Genomic DNA, 25,599 nt, shown 5'->3' on the forward strand with positions numbered 1-25,599 from the left:
GGGACACGGGGAACGGGGCGATTCACAGACATAACATACATTACAAAGTTGTATAACTTTGTAATCTGTTATTCTGTGAATAATTTCTGAGCGCCGCACTACCCCTTTAACAGACCAAATACAGACTATATGTGACTATCTGAGGGACAGGAAAGCATACACTACAATGCTTCGCTGTCCCTCACTGAAACAGAAAAGACTGTATTTGGTCTATTAAAGTCTATAGTTACACTCTGGTATGTATTGGACACTCTGATGGCATCCCGACGTGGTGGAGACAGAAAACCTGATTTTAAAACCTGCTACAAAATAAGCAAAATATTATATTCATACCTACCAACTTTTTGAATGGACAAAGAGGGACACTTGTGGTGCAGTCTAGGAAAATTTTACAGACATTTCTATACTTTTTAATTCAATAACGTAATGATACATACAGGATCTGCTGCAGATTGATGCATTTAGTTACATTGATATCTACAAATCTGCAGCAGTAACACTGTTTGTAATTACAGACCCGCAACCATGGGCAGAATTACGAATGTATTTCAGTAACTGTCTGCATTTGAAGGGACCCACTGTCATGTAGGTGACACGGACACAACAGTGACTGTGACACAATGGCTTAATTTAAATTTTTTTTTTGTGTGGCCCGGATCATGTCTCCAAACTGAATCTGTAACACCTACAGATGTGTGTATGGGGCCATGTGAACTGCATGAGTGAAATGATGTGTGAAAAGGGCCATAATGTCACATGATTCATCCAAATATAACTAACTTTTAGGACCCAACTTGCATCACATGATGGAATAATATACAGGTTTGGTCTATTATACAGTAAGAAGACAGACACTTTCTAGAGCAACATAAAAAGTTTATTAATGCAAATCTAATTCCTAGGTAAAAAGAGGGACATGTAAGGGGCAAAGAGGGACATGGGTCAAAAATAGGGACTGTCCCTCCAAAAGAGGGACACTTGGGAGGTATGTATATTATTTATATATTAAAGAGGAACCTGTAATTTTCCTATGCTGAGGGAAGCGAAATATATAGCGACACACATGCTGTCCTCAGCAGTCTGGTATTCATGCTGTAAGTTATAGCAGTTCAGGAGAGCCTATATAGAGCTGATATATTTGCGCCATGTGGCTAGCTCAGAGAAGAGTCTGGTTATTCATGAGCTTCCACTGGTTCCGTCCACCAGCCAATGATTGACAGGTTTCTCTCTTTGCATGGTAAGGCCTCGTACACACTAAGGAATCAGCGCAGAGATTCCGTGTGGAAACACCCTGTGCAGACTTGGCACCGAATCCTGCCTTCAATCCCTTCAAAGCCCTCCCATTTAAACACATTTAAGGCAGAAGTCTGCGCTGGGGGTTTCCGCACGGAATCTTGGCGCCGATTCCATAGTGTGAATGGGGCCTAATAGGTAGAAAGGGGTCAGGGGTGCTAATAAAGCGTCGTGGAATCTGTTGCCACTATGCAAATAAATATCATTTATGAATAACACTCAATTACAATGAAGTTCATAATTTGGTGTTAAAAAAATAAAACCAGCCACAGTAGAATGCGTCGGTTTCTTCTGTAGCCCCCTTCTCTGCTCCTGAATGACCTTCTAAACTGATTTATGATCAATAAAAGGTCAAATTTGACGTGGTTATAAATCTGCTTTAATTGCTTGGGAGAGGAGAGGCAGGGTCTGCAGATGAATCTGTCAGTAAGACAGGTATCACAGGACAGAGCAGCCTGTAGTATATGTGACACCATGCACATTGCAGAAAAACAAAGCAAGAATTTTAATAAAGACCTGTACAATGCAATAATAGAAAAAATATATTTAAAGGTCCATATTCTTAAAAATGCATGTAACATCTAAAAATGAAAACTGGAAGCAGTATACACATTAGATGATATGAAATGTCAGCTCTATAGGGTAAAGTTATTGTTTCTCGTACAGAAATTGTACTCACCTAAAGCTGTGTCATAGGAGTTAGGAAAGCTTTTATCAACTCTTTGCCGCATGAAGACCCAGCAATTGTTCTCAAACTTGCACTCTATGATTTTATTGTCATATTGTTTTAGGTCTCTTGTCACCTGTTCATAAACAATGAGAAAGAATTTACTCTCAAATGGAAATTCACCATTATAGCACTATCTGCTCTGCAGCCTCTTAAGTTGTCAAAGGCAAAGATAGGAGAAGTAGAGAGGCAGGGGAACGCCAGTCTGAAGCCCTGAACGTATGGCATGTAACAGCTCAGAAATAAACAAGTCTATGACTGCACACATTATGGCCATTACTTTAAATGGATACGATTTGGGATCTAGAGAAAGGCTACAGATTATATTTTACATATTCCGCTTACACTTAACTGGTTTACATCAGTCTATGGTTGGCTAAACATGATAAAAGGTGGAACACTGTTTCTCTGTATAGTGGTCTATAAATAGAAAGACTGTGCAGTTGTTGCATCTGACCATAGCATTTAATCAGTATTATTAACCAGCTAAATATACTTCAATAGCAGGCATTAGTATATATTTAAAAAAAAAAAAAAAGGGCAATTTTGGTCTGGAGAAAGAAAATGTCGAACACAGGTGTCAAACTCAGGCCCTCCCGCTGTTACAAAACTACAATTCCCATCATGCCTGGACAGTCACAGCTAAAGCTTTGGCTGTCCAGGCATGATGGGCACTGCAGTTTTGCAACAGCTCTAGGGCCTGAGTATGACTACCCTGATATAGAAAATGCCTATGCATTGACCCCTATAAATCTTCATGTTACAAATTAGTTGAGCATAGTCCTTAGCACATGCACATCACACCACTGTAGTCCAAAATTGTAGACTATGTGTAGTCAATAGGGAGGTGTGAACTTACAGTAGTAGTGAAATGAAGGCTTGGTGATCAACTTGTCAGCCGGTTGCCTTTGAAGTCCATGCCGCATCTCTTTGGGTGCCTGGAAAAGTCGGATTCAGTCCTGGGAAACTTAGAGAAGTTTCCCAGGACTGGATGCAGCTTTTTTGGGCAGCTGGATCGAAGCGGCACAGAGTTCAAAGACAGCTGGCTGGCAAGCCGACCACTGAGCCTTGTGAAGCACTTTACTACTACTATAAACTCACTCATCCTTATTAGTCAATTATGCTTCTCCTTACACCAAAGACAAACATATAAAAAAAACTGGGTATAAGGGTGGACCAGAGGTGGTATGTCCCCGTTTTAGGCACCGCAGACAGTGCTCAGTGTACGCCCATCATCAGAGCCGGATAGATGTACCCGACTCACTGTCCTTACCAGCTCCTGATGAAGGAGCATGTTCACTTATGACACTCTTTGCCCTCTCCTGCCTCCAGTTGTAGGTTCAGCTCTAGTGTTCAGAGGCTGATTCCATAGGGTAAGATGCCCATTTAAAGCTGAATAAAAAGATGGGTCCAGATGGCATCCAATCCATAGTTCTTAAAGGGGAACGATCAACAGGTTAGACTAATGTAACCTGCTGATAGCCCCCTAATGCACAGGAGGAAGGAGGAAGGCATGTCTCTTACCTCCTTCCTTAAAACTGTTCCGGTGCAGTTAAAAGTTTGCTCCAAGATCTGGTGAGACCGTAAGGAGCACTGAGGCACCTGTTGGGAGCACTGCCCACCCCCATAGTGCCGATGTGGCCGGTTCAATTGATTATAATTAAATAGGGCTGTCCGGGGGCAGATTGGCGCTATGGGGGCAGGCAGTGCTCCTAATGGGTCCTAAGGCGAACTATTAAATGCACCAGAACGGCGCTGAGGAGGAAGGTAAGAGACATACCTTCCTCCTCGGCATCTCCTGTGCAAGAGGGGGCTATTTCCCCTTTAAAGAATTCCCATAAGTGATTTTTGCCTCTTGAGTGATCTGAATAACCAATCCTTCCTAACAGGCGATGTACCTGATAAATGGTTAATGGTCAATATTTTCCACAAGAGTAGTAGCACACAAGAGGCTAGTAACTACAGTCCAGTTTGCTTGACATCTGTAGTAGTAACAATGATGAAAACACTTCTAAATAAAAAGACAATTGACCACCTAAAAATCAACAACTTGATGGAATTAAACCAGAATGTCTGAACTGAGGGCAGATCTTCTCAGGCTAATCTCATTGATTTGTCTATGTCACAAAAGTGTTGGATGAAGGTGGTGCTATGGGGATCACCAATTTATTTATTTATTTTTTAATTAAAAAAATTTTATTTTTAGTTTACAAAACAACAATACAAATCAAACTACAATATCCCATAATACAACCATTAATCCGTCCCCCCACCCAGCCCCCCAGGAGGACTTTCAGAGGAGAGCAAACAAATATAAATACAATAAAACCATAAACCAACCACCATTACCACCCATCATCTTTTACTACCTTTCCCTCTGAGTCTTTCGAATTTCATAACACAACTCTCCCACTCTTCTATAACCGGTCCCTTAGGAGAAAACCATCTTCTGGAAACAAGTAACCTAGCATAAAATAAATACCTAATAATTTTCCCTTTATTTCTCTCTTTTACCTTGATATTAGTGGTATCCCCCAGAACCCCCAACCCTATTGACTGTTGTAGCTCCACCCCTACCTTATCCGAGGTTCTAATAAATACTTGTTCCCAGAAATTGGCCAACTCCACACACCCCCATATCATATGAACAAATCCTGCTTGCCCTACACCACATCTGGGGCAGCTATTCTCATTCCTCCTCTTAATCTTAGCCAAAAAAAATGGTGTATAATACAAACTGTGTATAGAAATTAAACTGTATTACCCTGTGATTTCCCACAGGCGAAACTCTCCTCAGATTACCACATATCGTAGACCATTGAACCTCCCCTATATCTCCAACTTCTGTCTCCCATTTTTGTTTACTTTTCCCCATACCCAGATTAACATCCACCAGACTTTTATACATCCTGGATATACCTTTTTTTAAACAAGGCTCATTTCTAATTTTATCCACCATAACATTTTTCCCATAAATCTTGAGCCTCCCCGCCAACGTCATTACCCCAAGGGCATGCCTTAATCTGACATAACCAAACCAACCATTCTGACTCACCTTAAACTCTGTCTTTAACTTCTCCCAACTTTTAATTCCTTGCATATCCCACACATCCTTCAAACTTAGAATTCCCGCCTCATTAAGATCTTTTAGCAACCCAAGCTTAGCATTATCCCACAAAGGCGCAAAATCTAACAACCCCTCTATTCCAAGAACCCTTTTCAATTCCATCCATACTTTAACTAATAACACCACCATACTACATTCTTTCCATTCATTCTCTTTCAACCATCCAGATTCCAGAACACAAAAAATATCCCTTTCCCCGCCATCTTGATGGCGGGGATCACCAATTGGGTGAAAGCCTTTGATAGAGAAGTTAGTGAAATTGCCTCATTACACTGAGTGATTTTCTGCAAAATCAGGCAGATATCACCCGTTTAATAAAGACAATGAACAGTCGAGAGGCGAGTAATCGTCTGCTTGTCGGCTGATTGTTGTCTTTCAACAAGTTTAAAATGCATTGGTCGCTGGTCGACTACTAAGGCTGCGTTCACACATGCATTTTCAGTGCGTTACTGCAACACTTAATTGCAGTAATTCCTGTATTTAATTGCAGTAATTAATCACTTGTCATTTAGGCATCCTTTATTGAGTTTCTGCAAATAAACTCCAATTTGTGTGAACAAACCCTAAAGGGAAAAGCAGTCATTGCTTAATATGGACACCTGTTACACTACTATAAGCTATATGTGTATGACACAGATGAGTGCTTCATTCTGTATAAAAAGAAAGTGCTTCCTCTTCTCTGTGGGAGGGAGGACAGGAAGATCCTGAAGCTACTTTATGTATGAATGGTTTTTCTTAGACCCCCTTTGCCCCTCCTCCACCTATCACCTACTTTACCCAGACCAAGAACACAAAAAGCCCAATGCAATTCATGCCTCCTCTTTGCCAAACACAGACCTTATTTGCTTTTCCCCAAAAAAGATCATGCCATCTGGTCTTTCCCGGTATATATCCCCTCCCAGAGACCCTTTACACAGTATCTCTCCCCCTATACGCCAATGTTCTGGAAGCAGTATAACGCTATCACTATACTTTGCATATCTAAAGGCTCTCATGGTGTTAGCAGACGATGCCCCCCTGAGGAAGCAGAGCTGCAAAATGCACTTTAGGGTACAGGCTGTTGGAATAACAGGAGTAAGGTGCAATATACTAATAGTGAATAATCAAGACATGGTATGTGTTTAGGATTTTGTACCTTACATGAATTGAGAACTGCAGCGTTATATGAATAGAGCAATGATAATAGTATACATTTTCTATGGTGTTAGGTCACTTTGTACTTGAGGTTATTTGGCAGCTGGTGATGCATTACCATTCATTACTGCGGGTTTACTAAGCACTGTGCATTATCATTAAGGCTATATATGTATTACCTGATATTTTATCAATGTCCATTGATGTATTTTAAAGTGTCTAATAAAACTATATTGACTTTTATGCAGGTGTTTAATGAAGTTTTGTAAAGATTCACCTTCTTTGTAAAGTCTTAGCTTAATTTAGAAAGAAAGTACGCACTTGCATGAACACGTGGTGGACATTAAATATTACAGCAATTTATCCACTTGTAGAATGCAAATATCATATTTCTTCATGACATTATTTACCTTCTTTTATACTGTTCTCCCTAGGCTTCTCTTTGTCTTCGGCCAGCACTGAGAATTAAAACAGGATCAAATTCTGGCTCAGTGAGGCATTTTATTTCTCAATTAACTATAAAATCTTTAAAATCTCTCTCCCGCTCTAACATTGGCAGGTATTTTGGTGTCAAGCCTATGGAGGAAGAAATGGCTTCTTCCATTGCTGGTAGCCACTGTATCGACAGGCCTAAAACTAGGGTTAACCAGTCCAATCATTTGTTGTCCTGCAAGCTGCATATTCCGATTTGATTAAAATGAAGGTTTTAGGGATCTGCATAAACAGAATACAAATTTCTATTATTGTTGTCCAAAGTAAGGGAATCATCATTTTGCATTTGCAGGCAAATTTGCAGCATAATCATTGGGAATCTGAATTGCCTGCAGCCCTGTAAGCTTAGTACCGGGGCCACGATTTTCATATCAATTTGATAATTTCTCTTTATGCAGTACATGCAAACTGTGAATCCACACATTCATTATCGTGTACGGTACATGTAAAATGTACACCAGAATTTTAGACAATCCAAATATATCACAGTGATGTACTTAAACATCAAGATGCTAGTTCAGGAAGTGCATCAAGTGTATTACAATCAGTAATTCATAGACACACACCCTAACGTTAACCAGCGTTACCAAATTTTTCATTTAGAAAATAATAAGCACAGTATACTTACCTGTCCGCACCCCCTCCCCCAAGTGTCCTGCTGGCAGTGTCCTCCTCTGACTGCAAATGCTTCACTACTGAGACAGACATGACTTGGAAATGATAGCCCGCTCAGCCAATCACTGACTGAGACCTGCATACTGTAGCGTGTGATTGGTTGAGTGGACTGTCATTCCTAAGACGAGTTTATCTTGGAAATGAAGCATCAGCAGTCAGCGGGGGACACTGAAGACACCACCAGCAGGACACTGGCGGAGCGTGGAGACTTAAGCATATATATATATATATATATACATATTTTTTTTATATGACAGATATATAGAAAAACCTTGCAAACATCAGGCAACCCCTTGAAAGACGCAGCCAAATATCTTTTTTGCACTTTTATCCTTCTCCTGAACTTGTGTTACACTGCTTCACCCCTCATGTGACATACATGTACGGTGCAGAGAATTAATGGGTTAAAAACTAGCTTATATCCTATAATAAAAAAAAACTTTATTAAACAAAAAAGAATACTTAAAAATAGTCCTATCAGCCATCCTTTGTTTGCAAGAAAGTTATAAACCGCTGAGCCTTTGTGGTTTTTAAGATACTTGCAGAAAAGATTTTATTACACTACATGTGTATGGAAAAATGTGTCCTAGTATGAAAAAACAATCATGCAATTCAATACATGAACTTTTAAAGGGGTTGTCCAGACTTAGAAAAACATGGCCAGAAACAGCACCACTCTTGTGCTCAGTTTGGGTGTGGTACTACTGCTGCTAAGTTCAATGAATAAAAAGAGCTGAATTGTAATACCACACAGGGTGACAGGGATGGTGCTGTTTTTGCAAGGAAGTAGTTGTGCTTTTTCTTATCCTGGATAATAACTTTAAAGCGACTCTGTACCCACAATCTGCCCTCTCCCAAACCACTTTTACCTTTGGATAGCTGCTTTTAATTCAAGATCTGTCCTGGGGTCTGTTTGGCAGGTGATTCAGTTATTGTCCTAAAAAACAACTTTTAAACTTGCAGCCACGTGTCCAACGGGCGGGCTAAGTATATCTGTGCCCTAACTTTGCACCACCCCTCCGTCCCTCCTCCCCACCCTCTTCATCATTAGGAATGCCACTGAAACATTTTCTCCTGTCTGAAGACTGCACAGGTTCCTTAAAGAGGATGTACCATCAGGTACATGCTCTTTAATCTGACTCAGAGATAGATCGGCGCCGTCACGAGGAAGCCGGTGCCGCGGTCCTTATTTTGAACTGCGGCCCGGTTCCCGGGACGCGGCTTCATAAGAATCAATGGAGCTGCGTCATACAGGGGCGGGGGATTCCGCCCACTGGGGGCGGCACGGCCCGCCTCCTGTGCTTCAGCTCCGGCCCGTGGATAGAACGGCGCCGTACACGGGAACTGGGCCGCGGTTCAAAAAAACGGACCGCGCCACCGGCTTCCCTGTGATGGCGCTGATCTATCCCTGGGTCAGATTAAAGAGGATGTACCTGATGGTACATCCTCTTTAACGATCCAGCCCATGTGCCGGGCTGACAGGTGGGGAATAGGAGACAATCTGCCTGGAGCACCCATCTGCCTAATGATGAGGAGTGGGAGGAGGAGGGACAAAGAGGTTGTGCCAGCCTAATGCATACACAATCTAGGCTACGCCTGTTGGGCACGGGGCTGCAAGTTTAGAAGTAGTTTTTTAGGACACTAACTGCATCACCTGCCGAACGGACCCCAGGACAGATCTTGGATTAAAAGCTGATGGTACAAGCGGTTTAGGCTCTAAAAGCTGCCTGCCAGCTATTGCAAAAGTACAACTCCCATCATGTCCGGACAGCTTAAGCTTTGGCCTTGGCTGTCCAGGCATGATGGGAACTGTAGTTTAGCAACAACTGACCCTCTACCATGTGCAACTGCTAATGGTTCCTGCAGATGCCATCTCCTCCTGTGCAAACTAGAAGCAGCATTTGTGGATACTACCTGCAGGTGTGAAAGATGGAACTATTCAGAGCACTATTACAGACTCATTTACTGAACCAGCATGACTGCTCTTCCATCACACACACATCAAGTCATCCAGAAACAAGTATTTGTGCACTTGCCATACAGAAATTGGTCAAAAAAAGCATTTGTAACTATAGCTGTATAGCTCGAAAGTAAGTGATTCTGTATGAAACAGCAGTCACCCAATCTCTACGTAATGACACCTTGTAAAGAAAATAAAGATATGCCTTTTTAATCAACGATTGTGAGTGCCGCAAGTTTCTTTTGAGGTGTTTTCATCTTAAAAGTAATGTCTGGAGTGTTTTGAAAATCAACTGCATATGCTCACTATACAAAGGGGCAGTAAAAAACCGGGTGAGCTCTATTTTCTCTCTTTACTTGTACACAGCCTATATGGTTTACCGACACAGATTGCCTATTATTTATGTACGCTCTCTTTCTTTTTTTTTTTTACTGTCTAAGCTGGTGTGGGGGGCTTTTTTTGGTGTACATCTCCTTCTAAATGAAAGATAGCGACATGATTTTTTTTTTTAATAAAGACTATTTAGAAAGTTGCTCCATTAACGAAAAAAATCAACAATTAAAAAAAATGGATATCATTTTAATACAAAATTAACAATGTTGCTGCCTGTGGTGTGCAGCTATTTCTTTCCTTTTATTAGAAAGATCCCAGCACTCGCCAAGTAAATTATGCTTCTTTATTGGTACAAGGACGTGTATCGGCCAAGCATGGCCTTCATCAGCTTGGGGATGTACCCAAGCTGATGAAGGCCATGCTTGGCCGAAACGCGTCCTTGTACCACGTTTGCTACACTACAATAAAGAAGCATAATTTACTTGGTGAGTCCCGGGCTCTTTCTAATATCTGAACATTTTTCTCACCTCGAGCACCACTGCCACGGAAGTGCCTTCTTCTACATATTTCTGTCCTTTTGGCTTGTGCAAATGTTATGTTTCAGCGAAATACCCCTTTAACTACCCACATATAATGACTGGCTGGCTGTGGTTCATTTCTCCGACTGTCCGGCCTTTAGAAAATCTACACCAAATCAGTGCGAGAGACAAAAGCTCACTCAATATTTCACTCAACAGCTACTCAATAGGTCACTTTGTGGGTAGGTGTTAGCCATCAGGGGACATATGCTAATTTGTATCTCTATACACTCCACCAGACTCTCATTTACTACCGTTAGAGATGAGCGAACTTGCAGTAAGTTCGACAGAACGTGAACTTGATTACTGGACAATGCAATAATTAATACGATAGAACCAATGGAGCTATTTAAAAAACAAAAACTGACTGTGGCAGAGGGCTAGGAGAGCTCATTTCAATATTAACCACAGTTTTATTATACCACGTTTTTGTCAAAGTACACTCATTAGATCAATATTTCAAACGGGTAGTGAGTAGAGATGCGCGAACCTGGAGCATGCTCGAGTCCATCCGAACCCGAACGTTCGGCATTTGATTAGCGGTGGCTGCTGAACTTGGATAAAGCCCTAAGGCTATGTGGAAAACATGGATATAGTCATTGGCTGTATCCATGTTTTCCAGACAACCTTAAAGCTTTATCCAAGTTCAGCAGCCCCAGCTAATCAAATGCCGAACGATCGGGTTCGGATCAACTCGAACCCGGTTCGCTCATCTCTAGAAGTGAGCAATGTCAGACAGGATCACTGATGTATTGCTGTGCTTAAACCTTAGATCACTTCCTATCAAAATGGTCTATACTTTTTACCTTTGACTTGTGACCCCCTTTATCGCAATGATTGCCTAGGATCAAACTGTATTTTGGCTTTTCCAGCACTCAATAGCACTCATGTCACCTAATAAATACTGCTTAGTGTAAACACAATTTTACATTGTAAATCCTTCTAGTCTTGGCTTGTTATGCTTCTAAGATTATTTATGAACCTCGCTGCTGCGACTTTGAACTAGAATAATGTTCCAACAACCGTTATTGCAATGACGACCGTTGAAACATGCCAAACAGCGGACTTTCTTTTGAGAATCAAATACCGGCCGTAGAAAATCTATGTGTAGCCCTATCTATGGGGGGGCGGGGGGGGGGGGAGGGGGGTGTTGATAATGTGGATGTCTTCGGACCAGTTACAAAACTGCAACCAAAAGAAGACGGTAAAGAAAAAAAAATCCTAGTCCCAGTTAATTGAACAAAAAATAGAAAAGGTAAGAATATAAATACAACAAACTTCTTTATGTAAGACTCTTAATAACTATGTTTATCACATCCTGCAGCAATAAAATATATGGTGTTAAACATTTGTGTTAGCATGGAGGGATTATTACAGGTTCAGCAGCAGACGTGTAATCCACACGTCCACACTAGAGGACTGAAGTCTAGCAGGAGGGAAGGATTTTTTTTACCTACTTTACAATCCTATTTTAACAACCAAGGAGTACCACTAAGAACATAGGTATTATTCTTTGAAAGAACTAAAAAAAAATTATTCAAAATATAAATACAGACATATGAATACATCTGAGTAAAGCTTTCCAGAAAACACACTTTGTAAAATCATATCAAAGATACAGAAAACTGCTTTGTCATGGAACACATTATGATGTACCACACATGCAAGCTTCTTAAAGGAGCAAAGCTTTAAAGGGGTTGTCCAGCGAAAATCTTTTTCTTTCAAATAAATTGATGCCAGAAAGTTATATAGATTTGTAATTTACGTCTATTAAAAAATCTCAAGTCTTCCCATACTTACAAGCTACTGTATGTCCTGCAGGAAGTGGTGTTTTATTTTCTGTCTGACACAGTGATCTCTGCTGCCCCCTCTGTACGAGACAGGAACTGTCCAGAGCAGGAGAGGTTTTCTATGGGGATTTACTACTGTTCCTGTCTCGGCCGGAGATGTCAGCAGAGAGCACTGTGTCAGACTGAAAATATAACATTTCCTGCAGGACATACAGCAGATAATAAGTATGGGAAGACTGAGATTTTTTTAATGGATGAAAATTACAAATCTATATCACTTTCTGGCATCAATTAATTTGAAAGAAAAAGATTTTCGCTGGATAACCCTTTTAACTCCTTCCTCCAGATACATTCTTGGACCTATACATTTTCCCCCCCAATTGATCTGCATGCATTGGTCACACTGGTTTAATTATTATTGTTGTAATTTTCTTCTCTGTCACGTCAAAGTCCATATTAGGGTCTGTTCACACTACGGAATTTCCACTCCGCGCGAATCTTGTCTGCTTTCTCTTTCAATGGGAGACCATAAGCGCCTCCGCGTCTCTCCGCTCAAATAAGTAACATGTTAATTCTTTAAGCGGAGAAGCAGAGAGCGGAGGCGTGCAAGGCCTCCCATTGAAAGAGATCAGGCGGGGTTTGGCGCAGTGGAAATTCCGAGCGGATTTTCGACGCCGATTCCGTAGTGTGAACGGCCCCTAAGACCTTTTGGGGACAGAAGGAAAAGAGCCCTGACAAGTAATAACTACTTTTGTCAGGGCTTGTGCTGGACCAGCAATACGTCATGTCACCAGTCACCCATCAATCATGTTTTTGCTGGGACCAATGGAGGCTGTTGCATAGTACTGCTTATATGAGCACTATTTATCGAGAGATTGAGGAGCCACAAAGGATCAAATGCCATTTTGGGGGGTAAATGACTGTCTAGGACTGCTAAGCTGTACACTCATGGTTACCAGTAGTGGATTATAATAGGGGCGTTTCGGGCGGCAGCCCGGGGCCCTGAACTCCTGGGGGGCCCCATGACCACCCAAAAAGACTTATACTTTCAGTGGTGTGCTGTCTCCTGGCTACACTTCCGCCATGATTTGCAAAAATCCAAGTTTTTTTATGGCAATTTTGCACAAATCAGGACATCATGACATTATCTGTCCTGTACTATGAACGCCAGGCTAGTGCTTCCATAGTTACAGTGGGGTGGGGGGGCCCAGGCTTGGTGAACAGCCCGGGGCCTATGCTAAAGTTAATCCACCCCTGATGGTTACACAATGTCTTCGGCTGGGAGCACTGCCCCCACAGCGCCATCTGGGGCAGTGCTCTTGGCCGAAGATTACACAAGCTAACAGCACGGGATCGGCGCCAAGGACACACAGCATGCGGCATGGTGAGGAGGTAGGTATGTGTCCTTGGTGCCGATCCCGTTCTGTTAGCTGGCATAATCTTCGGCCGAGAGCACTGTTAGGAGGACTGCCCCGCCCCCAGCACCATCCGGCCTGCCCAATCCATTGATATTGCATTGATATGACGCTGTGGGGGCAGGGCAGTGCTCCTAACAGTGCTCTTGGCTGACAATTATGCCAGATAACAGAGCAGGATCTACACCAAGGACATATACCTTCCTCCTCAGCGTCCGGGCGCTATCATCAGGTTAGATGCGTCTAACCTACTGACAGTTCCCCTTTAAAGACCACTGTGAAAAACTCTTGGCAGTCGTTAAGGCGTTAAAGAACAAACACAGGTAAAGGAATTCTAGTGACGGGGAAAAAATCTGGCAGAAATTTTCATATCTACAATTTTTTTCCCCCACAACTAACAGAGTTAAAAAGTGTATGCCACCTCCTGTCAAAGCAATTGATATGCCGATAATATTAATTAATTACAAACACAAATACGAGAGAAAGCACCAACGCACAGCAAAAGAGATGGAGGAGGTCTGTGTTGGTTGGCTTATTTCCTAGAATGTAATCCAGAATAGTCAGCAACTGTGTAGGTAGTTAATTATACTGCGTAAGAATGCATCACTCCACACTCCTAAAAATAAGGAGTGCTTTCTCCAAGAACGTGAAACGGTCGTGCTCGTTATGTCGGTAAGGTTACAGGAAATATTGGCCAAAGATCATTAGCCCTTTACCAACAGACGTCCAGATGATCAGTCTGGGCCTGGTTACAAGGTAGCATTAGAACGATACACGAGGACAGAAGGAGATGACGTGCAGGTCAGGTAATTTTGTAAACAGTCAGCCGGGGCAACGTTCTCCATTGCTCAAGTGCATGTAACAAAACATTACTCAGACATTTACTAATGCAATTACTCCATTTCGAGATAAATAAAGGAACTGAGCAATACGCTGCATCTATTAATGAGCCAGCTGTTTGTTACATACATAACTTCCTAGCATGTGGCTGGAACAGTTGATATATGTATCATAATTAAGCATAATGATGTTAAAAGAATAATTAACTACAGCCATATGATTAACTATTCCCATAAGACCATAACTGAGCTCCATCGACATCGTAAACTAGGACTCTACAGGAAGAAGAGTAAAGCAGAACAGAACCGCAGCGAAGGGCTAATGAAGGCTAATCCGTCGATTTAGAATGCAAATTAGTGCTGCATCCTCATTTCCCTGCATAGAAAAATAAAGTGTACAGTAGATCAAGGGTATAATTAAGTGAAGGCTATTAAAAGGACACAGTCCTGCAAATCCAGACAAAGGCTATGACATGGTCCGGCTACTGCATTTACATTTCTACATGCAAACAATGAAAGACAGGCCGCTATTAAAAATGCAATGTTACCGCGCTTACTACATGCAAGTGTGAGCTAGTGTCACAATGTCCATGTTACAAATGTACCAGTACAGTTAAACCCCAAGGAGTGACCCTATTTTGGAAAGTACACCTCTCGGGGTATTCTCTTATCAATGTAGTAAGTAGAGAGGAATTTACAGTAAAAATATTAGGTCGGCAGTCAAATTTTCGGCCAGCTGCCTTTGAAATATGCAATGCTCCTTCTCAGGTGCCTGGAAAAGCTGGATCCAGTCCTGGGAAACTTTTTCCAGTGTATATATAGCTAAATTATAGACCTAGAGAAAAAGGAGTGGCTGCACCTCACACCCAGCAGGAAGCACCTGTGCGCATATAGTAAGTACCTCTTCTTTCTCCCATTCTACATGCTGGTGCATTGGTGAGTAGTAACACCTTGTTCACATTTGCTTGGCGGCGGCTTTCTCCACCAGTGGCACCTGCGGGGTGTCAGGGGGCCCAGTGGGTTTGGTCCTGTGATAGTGGGGTTGCAGGGCCATTCTGTGCCCCCCCCCCCTCCCCTGTTGGAGCTTGCGCTGCGGGGTTGACTGTTGCTGACCAGCAAAGTGTTTTTTTAGAGTAGGGTTGTGTGCCAGAAGACCTGCACACGGTACATGAGGCAATATGGTTTGATCAAATTATATACCAACATTCTGGCGTTGGTTTTTAAATATAGCCGAGAGGCGTTAGTGTAAACCATGGGTGTGAGGTGCAGCCACTCCTCTTTTTCTAGGTCTATAATTTAGCTATACACACCAGACCACTGCTTTTAGAGTGAGCGGTGGTCAGTAACCAAGACAACAAGCTGTCAACATTAAGAGGAAAGTGCAGGAGGCGGAGGAGGAGGCAAGTTTGATAAATGAATATGATTGCAAAAACTGTTTAGCCTGACAATTCCTTCAAGTATAACTATAGTATGTGAGATGGGAACACTCCTTTAAAATGGTTGTCCGACAGTATATTACATGCAGTCACTTCCAGGAAATGTTATCAAATAACAACCCAACCATTATCCACCTGTGAGGACCGCTCCAGCACTGATGGTACAATGCTTCCTGCTGGTCTTTGCTTAGCTTTCCTGCAGTACATACAGTACATACCGTCACTGACACCAATCAAAACTTATAAAATCCATATCAATATTCAATTCTAAATTTTTTAAAGATTTTTTATTTTTTTTTAAAGCTGGAGTCTGTACATTTTTTCAGACTCCACAGCCCTGGTCATTTCTATAGAAGTAAATATAACGAGGGGGAAGCACCGGGGCATCTGCACCACATCAGACGGGTGAGCAGTAGGTAGTGTCGTCTTCTTATTTATTTATAAACATTAGAACATTTATGCAGGTATTTCATTTATTAGATTCTCGGACCACCACTTATAAGAAGTCCGTTTCATGCCAGAAAGCACAATGTTTTATACTTGATAAACAAGTATTCCAGTCTAAAAGGTAAAGCTTAAGTGAAAATGTTTTTTTATTTAATTACAGCAAAAGGTCATTGTAAGCAGACGGAAACTTTGACATTTTAAATGGATTTAGCGCAGACTAAATTATAAACTTTGTGACTTGCTGCCAGGCAATACATTGTGTTCCTCTATGCTTGAAAAACTGCTTTGTCTCTTGGAAAAATACCTACAACATACTTTGAAATAACTCAGTATTTAGTAAGAAATACAAAACCTGAAAGCCTGTCATGTAATATCTGGAGATCAAAACTGAGCTGCACTAGCGGCTGCTTTCTGTCCACACACAGCAATAAAGGGGTTGTCCAGCCAAAAATATTTTACTTTCAAATCAGTTGGTTTCAGGAAGGTATATAGATTTGTTATTTACTTGTATTTAAAAACCTCTAATCTTCTAGTACTTATCAGCTGCTGGATGCCCTGCAGGAAGTGGTGTATTCTTTTCAGTCCAATACAGTGCTCTCTGCTGACATCTCTGTCTGAGACAGGAACATTAGCAGAGAGCATTGTGTCAGGCTGAAAAGAAAACAACATTACTAGAGATGAGCGAACCGGGTTCGAGTCGATCCGAACACGAACGTTCGGTATTTGATTAGCTGGGGCTGCTGAACGTGGATAAAGCTCTAAGGTTGTCTGGAAAACATGGACACAGCCAATGACTATATCTATGTTTTCCACATAGCCTTAGGGCTTTATCCAACTTCAGCAGCCACCGCTAATCAAATGCTGAAAGTTCGGGTTCAGATCGACTCGAGCATGCTCCAGGTTCGCTCATCTCTAAACATTACCTGTAAGACATACAGCAGCTGATAAGTACTGGAAGACTGATAAGTACTGGAAGCCACAATCAGAGTTGGCCGCATCTTACCTCCCCTCAACATAAGTGTCTGGCCATACTGAGTGTTTGTGTGTATGGGGGTGAACAAGAGAGATAAAAGCAACCCCCACCACCACCAAATCTGGCTGCACGGGGGTGCTGCAATCCTTTTTTTGTACGGTGCCAGTCTATTACCCAGCACCGATGCAGCATGAAGCACTGAAGGCGGGTCCGTCGGCCCCCATTGTGACGAAACCCCCTCCCCTCTGTGACGTGGCTCCATTCATTTTAATCACATCCCCGCATGACCAAATTTGAATGACCAGCATTGACCTCAATGAAAGGAGTCTGTTACTGTAAACCGCTTACGACTTTGCACTAATAATTTGGTTGCGCAGCTTGTTATTTGCCATCACGCGACCGATGGCGCCCTAGACAAACATTTGCCTTTGCGACAGAAAGAGACCATCTAATTTTCAAAGACAGTGTTGACAATTTCTACTGATCCTGTATATGTAAAATACTGCGCACATCTCTTCCCTATTAAATAACATAAAATAATCTATTAGCTTGGGGTATAAAAATGGTGGCCACTGGGTAGGGATGGTCCGAACAGAGTTCGGTTCGGGTTCGTACGAACCCGAACTCTCAGCAATGATTCCCGCTGTCTGCCCGCTCAGTGGAGAGGGTGGATACAGCGGGAGGACCGCCTGGAAAACTGGGAAACTGGGATACAGCCATAGGCTGTATCCCAGTTTTCCAGGCGGTCCTCCCACTGTATCCACCCGCTGCACGGAGGGGCCAGACAGCGGGAATCTGATGCTGAGCGTTCGAGTTTCGGACCATCCCTACCTCTGGGCATAGAAATACATTGGGTAATTTTTTTTTTTTTTTTAATTATTATACTAGACCTTTTTGTTATATTAGAAGATTTTGATTCAAGCAATTTATGATTATGCTGAAAAAATGGCAAAGGGTATGTACCCAAATGTTATAAGAAATCACCAAGTAAAAATGTAAATACAAACCTATAAAGGATAATGGGTTACTAAACAATGGATTTGGAGTGATGAGGGTGTAAAAGTAGAAAGAAGATATTTAAGGGGAACTGGTCATTATTTTCCTGTTTAAAACAGTCAAACAGCAGCACTCAGGTAATATAGTAATTGCATAATGGAGTGCGCGCCTCACTGGGCCCGGTCCAAAGGTCTGCAACCAAATGCAATCTAAAGATATTCAGGCAGCATAACCAAAGTGGGAATTTCACGCTTGCAATGTTTCAGTTATAGAAAACTAACTGCCTGAGGAAGCTTAATATAAACCAGACATTGTAAGCAGATTCCCTATTTGCATGAATTTCTTGCCATCACTTTTATGTTGTCTGAAACACAAATGACTAAGGTGGTCCCTGTCATTACTGGCAACCTCCCAGACCTCAAAACAACAACCATTATAAAAAAAATACTATTAAAGGGGTGATGTGGGACATTAAGTTGTCATAAGTGTTACAAAATGTGGATGCATATTTTAATAAAGAGTTTTTAATACCTTGATGTGTTTTTGGTGCTTTCTCCACAACTAACAGGTCTCGCTGCCTGTCGATCATCCCCGCAGCGCTCGCTGACAGGCGGAGGGTCGTGACTAGTGCCAGGCGGCTCCCCGCCCAAATGACTAGTTACTGCCCCTTCTCCTTGCCTCGCGGGGGGGGGGGAATAAAACGTATTTTTCTCCTTATCTAAGCTACTGCTGCGGCTGGGACGTGCCCCCAGCTGCACTGTAGCTCTTTAAGGTGCTGCAGGGAGTCATATGAGCACAAATGTTCCCTTTAAGGAGAGAAACTGACATAAAAACTCAAAGCTTCACGTACTTATCAGCTACTGTATGCCCTGGAGGAAGCAATGTAAGCAGTCAGACACAATGCTTTCTGCTGCCACTTGTCCATGTCAGGAAGGAGGAAAGAAGACAGCGCCATGGCTGACCGGAAAGACTACCAAACTTCCTTAAGGGCATAAAGCAGCTGATAAGTACTGGAAGGCTTGGGTTTTACAAGCCTTCCAATTAATTACTACGTTAATACAATCTGTATAACTTTTTGCCACCAGTTGATAGGAAACATTTTTCCCATCTGGAGTACATTAAAGCACCACTGTAATTTGCAGTCATTTTTAAACATTTCCTCATATTGCAATATTTTACTTGGAAACGCTACTTGTTCCCCTTTGCTGTTGATTATAAGAGAACACCCTCCAGGAGCTCTCCAGGAAATAAATGGAAGAAAGCTAATTCCCATTTCGGCAAAATAAATAAATAAATAAAAAAGAATAAAAGAATGTAGACTACTAGCTTAAAAACTAGAGAATTGAGCGTCACACATTTAGTTGCAGAATTGCTTCCTAATATCCTACTCAGTGGGGTTATCAGGAATCCACATCCAACAACCTTCTGTATGGAAGAAATCTGCCACATGTAAACATAACCTAAAGGGCTAAATAGATGCTCTAAACAGAGGCTTCAAACATGAAAATCAAGACCGTGCCATTTATTATTTTTATTGATTTTGCTCCATTACATTGGCAAAGCTCCTATCCAGCTCCAGGTCCTTTTGTTTTCAAAGCAACAATAACAAATGACATCATTGTGTGCCACCACCATAGTGCCCACCATAGACAAAGGGCCTATAGACTTGCCAGGAAGTATAAACATAAATTGATACCTAAGGGTCCTATTACACGAAGCGATTTTTAACGATAAATGATCACAAATGAGATTGTTAATCGTTAACCTGAAATCCTTCACCATATTATACAGAATGGTGGTCGCTAGTTATAATCGTTATTGCGATTGTTACTACGATCGTTTAATCCTTCTGATCCCAGAAAAACAATGAACAATGTGCAATTCCACTAAACGATTAGTGAACAAATTTAGCGAACAAATGTGGAAATACAGCGAATGATTAACGATAATTTTAAATCAATGATCAACGACATAGGAACGACTTTTCAATCGTTGCCCGCAATTACACAGAACGATTATTGTTTAAATTCGAACGCTATAACGATTTTTCGCACGATAATTGTCCCGTGTAATAGGGCCCTAAGTATAGTACCACCAAGGCTTAATGATGTAACCTAATGATACTAACCTAATTATACAATATCCTAAAATTTTAAATCACTGCTTACAAGCTTCCACAGATTCCTATATCGCATTATAAAACAAAAAGGTAGAGCCTTGCAAGGTTTGTCTATTCATATAAGGGCTCAATAAAAATGCAGTTAACCCCTGAAAAAGCTTCATAATGACATGGTCACTAGATGTCGTGGTAAAGATATATATGAGGATTAATAAATAAAAGTTACTCCCTGAAGAGATCTAGCAGCTGTTGCCAAGAGAAAGCATAAGGTTCAGTTAGAAGGCAGATGACCGGGTGTAATCAAGTGCAGAACGTAGGACAATGTGACTTCAAGGTTATAAGAATGGCTACACTCGGTGCCAGCAACCTATATATGTGTGTCATCTAATCAGAGGTACATGGTTATTAAAAGAAGATTTAAAGAAGAGCTTAAAGGGGTAGTGCGGCGGTAAAGAATTATTGACAGAATAACACACATTACAAAGTTATACAACTTTGTAATGTGTGTTATGTCTGTGAATGGCCCCCTTCCCCGTGTCCCACCACCCCCGCCCGTGTACCCGGAAGTGTGGTGCGCTATACATACCTGTCACGTGCCGACTCGTCTCCGATCTTCAGTCTGCAATGTCGTCTTCGGAAGGTCGGGCCGAATCCCTCCAAGCGTCCTGAGTGCCGGCCGCCCTCTTCAGCGTCATCGGCTGCTCAGCCGCGATTGGCTGAGCCAAACTGTGCTCAGCCAATCGCGGCTGAGCATCTGATGACGCTGAAGAGGGCGGCCGGCACTCAGGACGCTAGGAGGGATTCGGCCCGGCCGTCCGAAGACGGCATCGCAGACTAAAGATCGGAGACTAGGGTCGGCACGTGACAGGTGAGTATAGCACACCACACTTCCGGGTACACGGGCGGGGGTGGTGGGACACGGGGAAGGGGGCCATTCACAGACATAACATACATTACAAAGTTGTATAACTTTGTAATGTGTGTTATTCTGTCAATAATTCTTTACCGCCGCACTACCCCTTTAATGGTATACAAGAAGGAGTAAGGGAATTCTGGAAACGTTAGATTTTGGAAGGATCATAATATTCATTCTAGATTTCAAGCTAAAGGTGTCATACACCTTATATTAAAATCAGCCGAACGCACTGCTACTGGTGGGTTTAGACAACAGTGTAAGGCGCATGGGGGACTCCAGAGTCTCCACTAGATGATGTTGATGGAGATAAGTCACGTTCCAGGACCACAAAGCAGCCGGGGACCAGACCGCTGGTATACGGCCACCAGTGCTAGAGCCGGGGTGATGAGAGCGTGTTATTTCTTTTATCTTCCCCTTAATTGGCACTTGTGAAAAAAGGAGGTCTGCACAGACTTTTCCTTTAAGGCTGGGTTCACACACAGTATATTTCAGGAAGTATTTGGTCCTCATGTCAGGTCCTCATTGCAACCAAAACCAGGAGTGGATTGAAAACACAGAAAGGCTCTGATCACATAATGTTGTAATTGAGTGGATGGCCGTCATTTAATGGCAAATATTTGCTGTTATTTTAAAACAACGGCTGTTGTATTGAAATAATGGCCGTTATTTACTGTTATATGGCGGCCATCCACTCAATTTTAACATTGTGTGAACAGATCCTTTTTGTGTTTTCAATCCACTCCTGGTTTTGGTTGCAATGAGGACCTGACATGAGGACCAAATACTGCCTGAAATATACTGTGTGTGAACCCAGCCTAAAAATGGATAAAATCCTGGCTCTTCTATTATGTCAACAATATACTATAAAGGTTATCACTTTAAAACTATATACCTTTATCTGGGAAAAAGGACGATCATAGCTTCCAACGTAGAGCAATCCAACATTCTGAGTGAGAAGTCTAGAGGAAAAAACAAAGGACACTGAAATACTTGGCACTATTAAATATTTCTAATTAGATACAGGAAGAATTAAAGCTTATTTTTATGTAAACCATGGTAAGATTCACTGCATATGTTCCACAACTAATATAACAAGTAACTGGAAGAGAAAAGAGTCCAAAAAATGTTCGTTTTTTATTTAGCAGAAACAACTATATATAAAAACCAACTAAAACGTACAGGAAAAGAAAGTTCAAACATATCAATAAAAAGTAAAGCAAATAGAAGTAAGGTAGAGCTGAGTTATGAGGATATTCTTAAGAAGGTACTTTACTCAGATGGTTAGAGAGTACATATGGCTACACTTAGGGATCGAATGGAATAACAATTAATGTTGATACATAAACAGCTAAATCAACATTTGATTAACAGTGGATGAAGAAGGTGGATGCCACCCTTAGGAAGTCCATACAGCCATAGGCTACGCTCGCACAATATAAGGTGGATGCCACCCTTAGGAAGTCCATATAGCCATAGGCTACGCTCGCACAATATAAGGTAGATGCCACCCTTAGGAAGTCCATACAGCCATAGGCTACGCTCACATAATATAACTTTTCTATTAATCACGGCCGTTGTCACAGATTAACAACAACGGCCGTGATTAATAGAAAATTTAAATTGTGCTGCAGTCAATGGAACCCCGGACAGAATGTATACAGATAGCCAGGATCCCTAGCGGCTGCAGGAACATCTGACATGTCAGTTTTGTGTGGCTGCTATTCATTGAACAGTAATTAATTAAATTGAATGTAAATTGAAGGTACATTAGCTTTAAGTGTTGCACATAAATAGAACGACGCCATTGCGGGGAAGCCGGTCTATTACCGAACATCGACCTGGGCAGAAGCACCAGAGGCAGGCCGGTCAGCCCCCAGGGGGAGGAAACCCCCGCCCCTCTATGATCTGTCAGATCAGTGCTCGCGTGCTCCTCATAATAATATCAGTACTGTTTCTAGATCCCGTACTTAACATTATAATAAAATGCTATTTTACAGTTTGCACTCATAACTAGTAGAAAGGATATACTGTGTATGGTGAAGACAACAGAGATCAACATAAAATAATTTCATGACTGCCAAAGGATAATCACACAAAACTTCAGTAGGTTTTCTACTCGGGTATTATACATTTATTTTTCCCATTAACTGGAGACACGTTTAACAACCTTTAGATTCAATGCTATTCTTCTTCCCTAACACTGTGCTAATCCTCTCACACTGTATTTTCAGCACAGACTCTCTGAAGACCATAAAAGTAAGATGGCCCGAGGACAGCTCCGATTCTCTCACACTGCTTTCTGGCAAACAAATATATCAATATCCCCCGATAGAAAACAAAAAATTGCTAGTTTCATCTCACCCCTTGCTAACCCAAGTATTCGTGATGCAGCAAACCATTCTCATCTATGAACAAAATGGGTTCTTCAAGTATGGACTCACAAGGACACTTATACAAGACATTGTGCAAATCAAATATTCAGCAATTCTTATTAATCTGCCTGTACCATTTAACACTCTGTCCATAGTTTCTTGACAGTGACTGAATGTTAAGTACTTTTGGGGTTACTTATGTAGAATAGTTCCTAAACTATATGATAACATTTTTTTGTTAATCTTTCTAAGGTTTATTAATAGATATGAGCAAACTTAGTAAGTTCGGGTTTTGTGACCTCCTGAATGCTCGGCATTTAACTCCCAGTGGCTGGAGAAGATCAATGGATGAGCGTCCACGATTTCACTTTTCTCTAAATATTACCCTTGACCTTAAGGGTACAAAAACACACACCAGATACGCAGCAGATTTGATGGTGCAGATTTGATGCTGTGTTCAGTTATTTAGATCAAATCTGCTGCGTACTTGCTGCGTATTGCAGCAGTAAATATGCTGCGTATACGGTATGTGGGTTTATACCCTAAAGGAGAAGTTCGGCCATTTTTCAAATACGGCAAGGGAGCATTTGATGACAAATCAGAATTTACCTCTCCCCATGCTCGCAGGGATTGACCTTGGGACCCCCACCAGCTGGAAGGCATCTCCCCCCCCCCCCCCCCGAGTTGTGATGACGATGACATCCCGAATCGGGGGAAAATTCCTGTCCTGGCTAATGAACTGGCCGCTCAGTCAATCAGTGGAGCAATGTCACTTACTGGCCAAGCGGCCAGTCCATCAGCCGTGACGTTAGCAGCACCCGAAATCCTGGAGACTGGCGGGGAGAGGTAAGTTTGTGCTTGTTATTAAATTCCCCCCTACCGGCTGCTGGATTTTAAAAATGCCAGGACTTCTCCTTTACTTTTTTCAATTCAGGGTATGTTCACACTGAGCAAATGAGGTGGAATGCCGCCTGCCTCAGTGTAAAACAGAGTCTCTATCGGAGGGCTCACATCCCTCCGCTCTCCACTTAAAGAATTGAACATTGGAGGCGTGCAAGCTCTCCCATAGAGATTCCGTTTGACAGAGAGGCAGGCAATATTCCGCCACATTTGCTTAATGTGAACTGGCCCTAAGGGTCCATTAACACATATAGGATCTGCACAAAATTTGATGTGGCAGATCTGCAACAGATCCTGTATATGTAAACAGGCCCTTAGGCCACATTCACACATCTATAGAGCTGTCGCCAGCCGTGGACCCACAGCTATGGACAGCGCTACTGATGTGCAACTGCATGGATCTATTCATAGGTATAGGTGATCGTTAGCAACAACGAATATGTAAAAGGTTCCATTGAAATTATTGGGGGAGATTTATGAAACACGGTGTAAAGTGAAACTGGCTCAGTTGCCCCTAGCAACCAATCAGATTCCAGCTTTCATTTTCCAAAGAGTCTGTAAGGAATGAAAAGTGGAATCTGATTGGTTGCTAGGGGCAACTGAGCCAGTTTCACTTTACACCATGTTTGATAAATCTCCCCCATTAATGACAGTATAATACTGAGGTGTGAAAGGGGTCTTATATGGGAAAAAGGTTAAACAGATAATTGAAATAGTTCCATAGTTCTTCAATGCTCTCACTGTAGCTATGCATGTTCTCAGACAACATTACACAGGACTGGGTACACTACAAATCATACACTTAAATAATGCACTATAAACACATTAGAGTTTATTGCAATCAGTATGTGCCAGATTATGCTAAGTAAATCAAACTCCATATTGCAGCTGAGCTACTGTGATTACATTAATAGGTAATGTGACAGAGGATAAAATATACAGGAAATCAAGGCCAAGACACTTCCCCATAACTCAGGAAGTTAAAGGAACAGAATGTTTAGCCAGATTGAGATAATTTAACATTCGGATCATTTAACAGAGAAACAATTCTAAACAATATTGAAAGTACATTCCACT

General features: G+C 41.8%; 1 protein-coding gene across 2 annotated transcripts in view; it reads right to left on the minus strand.

Moving 5' to 3' along the window:
• RNGTT (RNA guanylyltransferase and 5'-phosphatase) overlaps nt 1-25,599 on the minus strand; it is a 267,991-nt gene that overhangs the window by 6,526 nt on the left and 235,866 nt on the right. For both annotated transcript variants that reach the window (XM_069973561.1, XM_069973562.1), the window contains exons 14-15: nt 22,143-22,209; nt 1,973-2,096 (exon numbers count right to left, since the gene is read on the minus strand). In XM_069973561.1, coding sequence (XP_069829662.1) covers nt 1,973-2,096; nt 22,143-22,209 — 191 coding nt within the window. The remainder of the gene's footprint in view (nt 1-1,972; nt 2,097-22,142; nt 22,210-25,599) is intronic.

This window comes from Dendropsophus ebraccatus, chromosome 6 (assembly GCF_027789765.1).
Source record: "Dendropsophus ebraccatus isolate aDenEbr1 chromosome 6, aDenEbr1.pat, whole genome shotgun sequence".
Taxonomy (NCBI): Eukaryota; Metazoa; Chordata; class Amphibia; order Anura; family Hylidae; genus Dendropsophus; species Dendropsophus ebraccatus.